The sequence below is a fragment of the Lonchura striata genome, chromosome 11 (assembly GCF_046129695.1).
Source record: "Lonchura striata isolate bLonStr1 chromosome 11, bLonStr1.mat, whole genome shotgun sequence".
Taxonomy (NCBI): Eukaryota; Metazoa; Chordata; class Aves; order Passeriformes; family Estrildidae; genus Lonchura; species Lonchura striata.
In genome coordinates, this window is record NC_134613.1 from 16,824,346 (window position 1) to 16,834,292 (window position 9,947).

Below are 9,947 nucleotides of genomic sequence, written 5' to 3' on the forward strand. Positions count from 1 at the left end.
AATAGACAAGAAAACCCAGAGAGCTGTGGCAGTGAGACACCTTAGCAGGTTAGTGAGGACACAGTGTAAGGGCTTAGGAAAATAACTGTTATCCCCAGGTTGGACAAAACAGGTAAAAGTTAAAACACCAGGGCAGTATCTCAACCTAGGCAAAGAGGAACACTGACATGGAGCTTGGAAGGAGAAAAATCAACGTGACAGCTACAGCTGTTCAGCTAAACACTGTAGATTTAGTTTTCTACAGGGTGCAGCATCTGGGCATCTTCCAGATGAAGGGTCAGCACAGAGCAGTTTTGGTCCTGTGCCAGACCACACCATATGCCTTTTGCTAGAGGGCACATGCAAATCCATGCTTGAAGAACAGTTCCATGCTACACCAAACAACCCACAGCAGAGAACGAAGGCTTATTTAATGAGGAGGGTTATCAGATCATGCATATAATTGTGGCCCAGAGCTGTCACTGGAACTAAAGGAGCAAGGAGATCCATGGAGAAATGCAAAGCTGTACCTGTACTGCCCGGAGAAGCCCTTGCACTGTGTCAATGGGCAGAAAGGACAAATTGTCAAAGGTCTCTGTGACTTTGGAGGATGAAGTCTGAAGCACGAGAGGAGCAGACACAACAATATTGGACAGCAAGTCTGAAAAATAAAAGGACAAAAAGAACAGCTGATGCCAAGGGGCCAGAAAAGACTGAGCAGAAGATGTCTGCAGAGCTAACAATTACAGACTAATCAAAGACCTTCCATGACACACAGAGGTCATGATAAAATGAGCATCGACAAACTGAGTCTACTGCAGACACCAAGCACTAAAAATGCTCCCAGCCCAGCTGAAGGGTCTCACCCCACCAGAGGGCACTGAGATGCAAGGGAAGAGGCTGCAGCACTGACATCCCAGCAGCCCCAGTGGCTCCCAAGCCCAAGGACAAGGAGAAAGCAAGGCTGGGAACATGGAACAGGCAACTGACTGATGATCCTGACTTTCTGTGCGTCAGCTGTTCCATGGCAACTGCCTGCAAACATATTTTTCACCTGTGATGAATACAAGGCAATCTGATGCAGCTGATACCTCAGTCAGAGGAGAAGAAACAACTGATTTTCTTGGCTTCAGGTCACTTCAGTAGGTACTTCAGCAACCAAATCACATCCTGGGCTGCATCAAAAGCAGCTTGGCCAGCAACTTGAAGCAGGGAATTCTCCCTCTCTACTCCACTTTGCTGAGAGCCCCCTTGGAGTACTGTGCCCAGCTCTGGAGTCCTCAGCACAAGCAGGACAGAGACCTGCTGGAGCAGGTCCAGAGGGGCACAGAAATGCTCTGAGGGCTGGAGCACCTCTGGTATTGAGATGGGCTGAGAGAGTGGGGTTGGTCAGCCTGGAGAAGCCAACTTTGGGGATACCCTGTTGTAGCCTTTTGGTACTCAAATGGGGTTTATAAGATGGGGACAGACTTTTTATCAGTTGCTGCTGTGATAAGAATAGGGCTAATAGTTTTAAACTAAAAGAAGGTAGATTCAAAGTGGATATAAAGAAGAAACTTTTTACAGTGAGAGTGGTGAAACACTGGCACTGGTTGCCCAGAGAGGTGGTACATGCCCCATCCCTGGAAACATTCAGGGTTAGGCTTGATGAGGCTCTGAGCAACCTGGTCTAGTGCAAGATCTCCATGCTCATTACAAGGCAGTGGACTAGATGACCTTCAAAGGTCCCATCCAACCCAAACCCAATTCTGTGATTCTATAATGTGTTTTGAGGAGCTGTGTTGTGACTGTCCACAGAGTAGAGCACATTTCTCTCTCTTTTCTGTTACCTATGAAGTGGCTAACAGGAGATGCTGCTTTTGTGAGGACTCTGTTCAGGACCTGCTCAAGAATATCACTTCTGATGGGCTCATGAACCTGAATGAGGAAGAACAATAAATAAAAATCAAAACCTTTAAGATACTCCTGTACTTCACAGCACAGGCATTGTACAGTACAAAGCAAATCCAGATCTGATAGGTAAGCAAGGATGGTCACCAGAAGTCCCATTTCAGCTAAATCCATACTACTTGATTCAAATTTCATCCCAGAACAATCAGAACCAGCACATCAAGGCACACACAGTACACTCAGAACATAATGGTTCCAATCATCTATGGGATGAAAATTTACCAGTTTGAAGATGAATGGGTTTCAATCCCATCTTGTCAGATTTTATTTGTACCTCTGAATTTTTCTACCTTCTCTACTTCTGCAGTTTCTTGGAAACTGTAATAGGGACTACACAAGTATCATGACAGCTGGAACAGATTAGAATTAGCTCTTCATGAGGCTGGCTGGAAAGGGTCAAATAGGAGACAAAATCTAGCATTGTTTGCAAAACACTCACAGTGGATATCGCAGGCAAGGTTTTGACACTGTTTACCAGGATAAAATAAGAACAGAGTTGTTCTCCCCCCACTAAAAAAAAAAAACAAACAAACTTCTCCAAAACCTACATTACCTTAAACGTTTCCAGCAGGATACTTGCTCCCAGTCTGCAAGCCTGCTGGGCTGGCATTTTTGAAAGGCCATAACTGTTATCAGCAGCTTTTCCTCCAAAGGGCTTTTTTGGTTCATAGGATTCCATTAGGCTGAAGCCAAGATCCACCAGGCCCTGAGTAACATGGTCCCAACCAAATGCACTGAGGAAAGCATTAAATAGAAGAGGAAAGAAACAACTTATCCATAGGAAAGTTTGGATTAGAGCAGAGGTAAAATCTTCTGCAGGCATTCCAGGGTCCAAAGCACCAGTGAGAGACACTTGGTGACAGCAGGGAAGATGACAGCCCCCATAACCCTGTGACTGTCCTTAGGCTGAGGGACAGGTGCTCAGCCCATCTCTGCAGTCCTGGTTCTCTATCAGAATTTGTTTCCAACCCAAAGGTTTCCTCACCATGGGGAATAATGTGCTTTCAGGTCTGACCTGAACTTAACAGCAGGCTACAACTGTGATGCACGAGTACCCTACTGATCTTCAAGATCTTCAAGCTGGAGAAAAACAGAAGAGGAATGCCTCCCATCAAACTAAAGGTCAACTGGTGACAGTCCAGAGCTATTCCACAGGATGTTTAAAGGACTAACCAGTGAACCTCCTTAAACAGTGAACCTACTCTTCATCCCTTGATCAGAACACAAACTACAGCCAGCAGCATGACTCACACTGCAGATTAGGCCCTGATCAGTTTAGTTCTTTGTACCACCAGACCCTGAGATTTGAGGCAGAAGGAGCAGATTTATACAGCCACATGTTGGTTTTTTTTTTTTTTTTTTAATTCGCTAATATAAAACTGGGATAAAACCTTTGGATTTTGACACTGATCCCTGCCAGCACATGGTCAGAAGTATTTAGCATCCTAGAGTGTTTTAACAAAGCTGCAACTCTCCCCACTTCTAAAGCCCATTGAATGTTCTGCAGCACGTGGCAGCAACTCACCTATTTTCCACCACTTCCAGAATGACAGCAGTTATATCATATTGTTGAGGAAACAAATCCTGCAGAAACTTGGAGGCCTGAAGGAACTGCAGGTCCTTGCAGCTTCTTGTGATTGATGTTTTCAAGAAATCAAATATCTGGAACATAAAATCATTACGTGTAAGGAAATGATCTTTGAAATGGGACCTGTATAGTCTTGGGTATGTTCCAGTAAGAGCACCAGCCAGACACAAGTTCCACTACAGCCTGCCAAAAATCTTAACTCACTTCTTTGTCAGGACAAATACACTAGTCTCATTAAGTGCCTCAAGGAGGGTGACTTGCTGCCAGATGCTCTTCATGTGGCCACCACAGAGCCAAAACATTAAAAAATAGACTGTTTTTCTTCTCATCCTACAATACCAACCCACAGGAATCACTACTCTGGAAAACTGTGATATTGCTCTGGGGTCTTTTAGAGTGTTCAGTAAAGTACAGCATACACCAATGATCTAATTGCCTGCCCACGAGCATCCTGAAACCATATTAAGCCTAATTCTGATGGGACTCTGAGCTAACCATGCTTCCTTTCCTTTACAGGGAGTGCAGAGTGCATCCCCATGGAAGCTCTCTGCAAGCTTATCAAGCACATACCTGCTCTTGCAGTCTGTGTTTTACAGCAACTGACAGCAGAAGAGCTACACTGAAGGGACACAGGGCTCTACCAGGGTTCTTCTGTTGCTCAGTCTAGGAAACAGCAAGGAGCAGTGAGAAAACTTGTTGTCTTTACTGAAACACCCTGGAAATTCAGGAAGCCATCAGGCACATGTCTCTTTAAACATATCACAACACTCGCTAAAGAGAACATGACTGCAATCATAAAAATTATTAAATCCCTTGTCCAGATGATAAATTAAGTTTTTAAACCCTGCTTCAAGAAGTATCTTCAAGAACAGTGGCTGTTCCATCTCTGCCATACCTTCAGATGTTTAATTAGCTCCTCACCCAGGTCCTGGTCCAGGTTGATGACAGAAACAATGTGGAGAATAACGGTGCCTTCCACGTGGCGGAGCTGGTCCAGGGGCATTGTGGCCACCTCAAGGTCCACTGACCTGTAAGTTTTACCAGAAAATAATAAGCCAGCCAAAGCCAGAAATCATTCCTTATGGAACAAGAAGGATGTTCTTGTACAAGGTTTAAGTGTTCAAATTCAGGGAGGCCTGGGCAGGAGCAGTGTGCCTACAAATACCCAGGTAGTAAAGAAAGGGGGAGACAGGGCAAGAACTTACTGAGGAACCCTCTGTTCTTCCTTCTGTCTCTTATCCAGCTGATTGAAAAAACTGATGATTCCTTCCAAAACAGTCTTCTTACTGCCCTGCAAGGCGGGACATTACATTAAGCCATTGCAGGGTCTGCAGTACCCTAGAGAACAAAACTCAATTCCCACACCTATCACAAATTTAGGGTATCCTTCATTTCCCTCCATAAATTGCTCACATAGGTGAGCACTCCTCTATGGCTCATTTCCAGATTTCCAGCTTTCATATTTCTTTTGACTGCACTTATTTCTTTTGACTGCATTATAGAATAGCTGGAAGAAACTCAGGCTCACAGGTGTTCTGTTTGTCTTTTTTTTTCTTTTTTTTTTTTTTTTTGAAGTTGTTATTAATTAGAAAGGATCCTTTATGTTTTAATCAATTGGGAAAGCTTTCAAATTCCTAACCTTAAATCTAAACAATACATTTTGGCCAGTAACCCAAATGACCCTCTATAACACACATATAATTTGTCTTTGGATCATTTTGGCATTGACTTGGTCACAAATGAAGCAAGGAAAAGAGCCAGATCACCCTGTCAAAGGGCAGAGATGTCCCTGGCAGTCTTGCTCTGGAGAAGAGCACAGGAGATGACACATTCCTAGTACAAGTCAGACTACAGCCCAGGAGACAATCATAGTGCATGAGCTATTATTGGTGCATGCAGATCATAGAGAGAGAGCAAAACCACACTGAGAAAAACCAATCCTCTCTGCTGTCTGCTAGGTCTGTGCTCATCCTTTATTTCCCAAAGCTTTGCTTTTTTTCCCACAAGGAAGACCAAGATCCCACCTTTCTCTGAGCAGTCAGCTTCCTCAGGCTAGAGGGAGTTAGAGGAAACAAAATCTGCTGGTGTTCTGTTGTGTCCCTACAGCGTGGTTTGGGAACAATCAGAATCCCTGCCAAAATCCAGACTACAGATCACTCTGGACTTTTTTTTTTCTGTTGGACTAAACCTGGGGGAAATCCAGCTCTTGCGAGCTTTACCTTTGCAGAAAGCAGCAGCAGCTGATAGACCAGAGGGGGAATTTCCTGCAGGTCTAACTTGGAGAACATCCTAAGGACCTTTTCCACCACAAACTGCAGCTCCTCTCCTGATAGTGGAATATCCCTGTTGAATCAATTTTTTTTTTTTTTTTAATAAATATGTTGTTTATTTGCCAAGGTTCACTCACACATGGAACAAAATCCACGATGCCACGCCCAGATGTGTTTTGCATCCAAATCGGTATGGATGCTCATTGACCAGCCATCCATGGTGCTCTGCCTGGTATAGTCAGCCCTCCTGTTTGTACTTGCCCCAAACTGCTTATGAAATAGGACACAGACAGAACCATGGCACAAGTCAATGTTGAAGTGAAAAAGAATTACCTGAACATGTTGGCAAGATGTATCACACACCGAGGATCCCACCTGGTAAAACAAAGATATATTGGAAGATTGAGAGCAAGCTGGACTATCATTTAAGTCTTCCCCTCCACAATTATTCAATGCCACCATTTCCCTGTTACATTCTGATACTAAAATTAGAAGCCAGATTTCCACCAGAAATCATCAGCACCAATCTAACTACCCACATTTCCGTAGTTCTGAACTGCCCACGCCCATTTAATAACAAATGCCAGAAAAGGAATAAAACCAAGCACTTCCTGAGACCAGCTCATGCAACAGTCTCACAAGATCTGGGAACAGGGTACTCCACTACTTTCCCAGCTAGAGAAGACAGTGTCAGAGAGGGCACAGATTCAAGGATGACAGGACACACAGCCCGTGGTGATGCTTTTTCCAAGCACAATGTGAAACACAATGTTTTGCCACACAACCAAGACCTGCCAGACACACGTACTTGCTGGAGCAGAGGGTATTTATCAGCTGTTTCTTAAACTCTTCCCCATTCAGTTCACCTGAAAAAGCAAAAGTCTTAAGAGTTGATTCTAGAGGAAGGGAGTACAAGCTGCAGAGAAAGAGTTGATAGGGGGTTACCTTTCCCATAAGCCAGGTTCTCCTTTGAACTGGCCAGGGCCGTGAGAACAGTGGAAAACAGCTCCAAGGATTTCCCATTGGTCAGGCTGCCCCCTTTAATGACATCCACAAACAGGTTGGCAAGCTCTGCTAGCGCGTGGCCTGGCAGCTGGCGGGCCTGGGAGAACATAAACAGGAGAGAGCCTGAGGCAGTACACAGAATTCCACATACACATCCAAACTGTCACCAAAACCCAGCAGAAGACAGAATTTCTTACAGGGAAATGCTCCCTTTCAAGAAAAATTCAGCCTGAGATCACTGTTTTGTACTGTTCTTTACAGAACACAGCAATAAATCAAAATTATTTGTTGCTATAAGACACGTGAAAGCACGACACATGCTACCTGCTATTTGTAAGGTAAAGAAGAAAAGTTTATTCTCTGACTCTGACTTTTATACTTTCCTAAATGTGACATTGGATTGGAGAGTGAATGGGCCACCTCTCCAAAGACATTGGACAAACTACTAGTACATCAAGTTTCTCTACCCCCATAAAAAATGTAAACAATCTGTTGTTTACAGAAATTGTGTGGGAAAGTCCTCCAGCAGAATGTAAACTCAGAAGGCTTTAGAAAATCTTAAGAACCAGGGTGACAATTATGTGATTATAGGTTTGGAGTTTTGAGCCTAATGTTAAATATCTAAAGATAATAAAATTCACACATAGAGCCAACTCCAACACCAGCTAATTTAGTCTAAGGAAGATCCATGGAAAGGATACAACTAAGTTTCCTCAGTGGTTTAGTGAAATATCTCAATTTACATGTTAAATTATACTCAGCAGAGCCCAAGAAAGCCAGCCCAAAGGAGCTTTACCTCCAGCATCAGCAGTCCTATGATTTCAGACACCTTGCTCAAATGCAGGTCCCCTGATTCCACTAGTGGGACACAGTGCTTGTAAACCTGGAGTCTCCTGAGAACACCGCTTCTCTGGGAACAGGGGGAGCCTTACAGCAAGAAAATAGAGGGACAGAAGAATGGGGAGAAAAGTTATGCAAGTAATATGTTGCTAAACTGCAGGAAATCAGCAGGGATAAACTGTCACCTGGCTGCAACTTCTTATTTTACCTATCTAACAAAATAAATAAAAAACCCTAGAGAACAGGAAACGAGATACTTGGATAAAGTAGTCGGCCACTCTGTTAGCACATCCTGTGGTTCAGGATGTGCTAACAGCAGCCGGAGACCAGGGAGTGTCAAAACTTGAGAACCAGCTTGGCAACCAGCTCTCCTCACCTGGCCAGCTCAGCGCTACTGCGAGGTCCCTCAGGGCTCTCAAAAGTAAACCTTAGTCACCGCGGGCTCTCCACAACTCCAGTCCGGTTTGCTATCTCCCCGGATGTCGTGCTGTGCAGCCCTGGCGAGCGGGTTTCTTGCCAAAAGTGATGGTCCCCTGTACATCCCCGGCGAGCGGGTTTCTTGCCAAAAGTGATGCTCCCCTGTACATCCCTGGCGAGCGGGTTTCTTGCCAAAAGTGATGCTCCCCTGTACATCCCTGGCGAGCGGGTTTCTTGCCAAAAGTGATGCTCCCCTGTACATCCCTGGCGAGCGGGTTTCTTGCCAAAAGTGATGCTCCCCTGTACATCCCTGGCGAGCGGGTTTCTTGCCAAAAGTGATGCTCCCCTGTACATCCCCGGCGAGCGGGTTTCTTGCCAAAAGTGACTCTCCCTGTGCTGCAGAGCTGCACCCACCGGCCCCCACCAGGGCTGGGCCCGCAGCCCCCCGAGCGCAGCGCGCTCATCACCCACCTTTGAAGATCCCCCTCAGCAGAGCCGCCGTCTCCCTCCCCTTCAGGGCCTGCCTGGTCACCATGTCGCCCAGCTGCAAGACAGGGGGATGCTGTCAGCTGAGAGCCGCCCGGCCGCGGCGCAGCCCCGCTCCCCGCCCGGCCCGCGGGCAGCGCGCACCTCGCCCTCCGCCAGGCTCTGCAGGGCCTCCTGCAGCCGCTCGGGGCCGTCCTGGGCCGCCAGCGAGAGGATGCGCTGCGCCATGGGGCCGGGACCGCCCGGGACCGCCCGGGACCGCCGCGCCGCGGCTCCGTCCCCCGAAATTCCCGCCCGGAAGTGCCCGCGCGTCACGCGGGGAGCGGCTCCCGCCCTCCCGCCGGCCGCGGGTTCGAGTCCCGCGGGGGCCGGCGGCGGGCGGGCGGTGACACCGAGTGACGGAGAGGGGCGGGCAGGGAGGGACCGCGGCGGGTCTCCCGCTCCGGCCTCCCTGCGCAGAGCTATGGCACAGGAGTGCAGCCCCTGCTCCTGGGTTATCTCCCGTGAGGGAAACTCCACGCCGCGCAGTGGGAGCGCTCCCGGAGCGGGGCGTGCAGCCGCGGGTACCCACATTTGGGCACAAAGTGCCCATTCAGGGCCACCCCCGTCGGCAGCGAGTGGCACCCACGTGGGGCTCAGATGCATTCGGGTAAACCCCCTAATTCCGGGGGACGTGAGGTGGGCTCTAGCGTACCAGGAGGTGTAGCCCGCCTTTAAGCTGCGGGATTTGGCCGAAGGATGCGGTGCCCGCCCCGCGTGGGAGCTCTCGCAAACCCCGTGCTCACATGGAGCAGGAGTTGATGCTGCGGGTTTGACATGGCGCTGTGGGCAGGGGGATAACAGACCCGGGAGAGAGGGGCACTTAGGGGCTCTGTCACAGTACATCAGGGTGGGTCCCCCCGAGACCCGTTCACCCAGGACAAAACACTCTCTTCGTGATGCCAGGGGTTGTACATGTGTCTGCAAAACTGTTTCACCTGTGATGAGTGTGCTGGCCAGGCTGCCCAGGTGCCTCAGGGATCACAGGTTCTCTCTGGCACCCCAAGAGAGATTATTGGGCCTGTTTGAGAAACCCCATGCTGATGATGTACCCCTGTTATGCACTGTTTTGTGCTGAGCTGCGCACAAAGGTCCAACGAGCTGCAGGAGGGAGCTGAGCCTTGCACCAGGGCTGGTGTGAGAAGGGGATGGGAGGGCTGGGGGTCTCCTCTGAAGAGCAGTGCACAGTGCCTCAGGCCACAGCGGCATTGCTCGGGGTTTTGGCACAGGTCTGAATGTTCCCTCGGCAGCACCCCAGCCTTTCATCTGGAGTCTCGTGCCTTCCTCCTCCTCCCTCCCTCACATTGGGGTCTCAGCTCCGCTTGCAGGACAGCCCTGTGTGGAAACCAAATCCGCAAATCCCAGAGGCATTA

General features: G+C 48.1%; 1 protein-coding gene across 1 annotated transcript in view; it reads right to left on the reverse strand.

The window, feature by feature from the left end:
* FANCI (FA complementation group I) overlaps positions 1–8,820 on the reverse strand; it is a 24,891-nt gene extending 16,071 nt beyond the window's left edge. The window contains exons 1-14 of the mRNA XM_021537619.3: positions 8,680–8,820; positions 8,521–8,593; positions 7,589–7,719; positions 6,733–6,889; positions 6,596–6,653; positions 6,121–6,162; positions 5,737–5,860; positions 4,723–4,808; positions 4,413–4,545; positions 4,088–4,180; positions 3,455–3,591; positions 2,483–2,663; positions 1,809–1,896; positions 510–640 (exon numbers count right to left, since the gene is read on the reverse strand). Coding sequence (XP_021393294.2) covers positions 510–640; positions 1,809–1,896; positions 2,483–2,663; positions 3,455–3,591; positions 4,088–4,180; positions 4,413–4,545; positions 4,723–4,808; positions 5,737–5,860; positions 6,121–6,162; positions 6,596–6,653; positions 6,733–6,889; positions 7,589–7,719; positions 8,521–8,593; positions 8,680–8,763 — 1,518 coding nt within the window. The 5' untranslated portion in view covers positions 8,764–8,820. The remainder of the gene's footprint in view (positions 1–509; positions 641–1,808; positions 1,897–2,482; positions 2,664–3,454; positions 3,592–4,087; positions 4,181–4,412; positions 4,546–4,722; positions 4,809–5,736; positions 5,861–6,120; positions 6,163–6,595; positions 6,654–6,732; positions 6,890–7,588; positions 7,720–8,520; positions 8,594–8,679) is intronic.
* Positions 8,821–9,947: the final 1,127 nt, after the last annotated feature.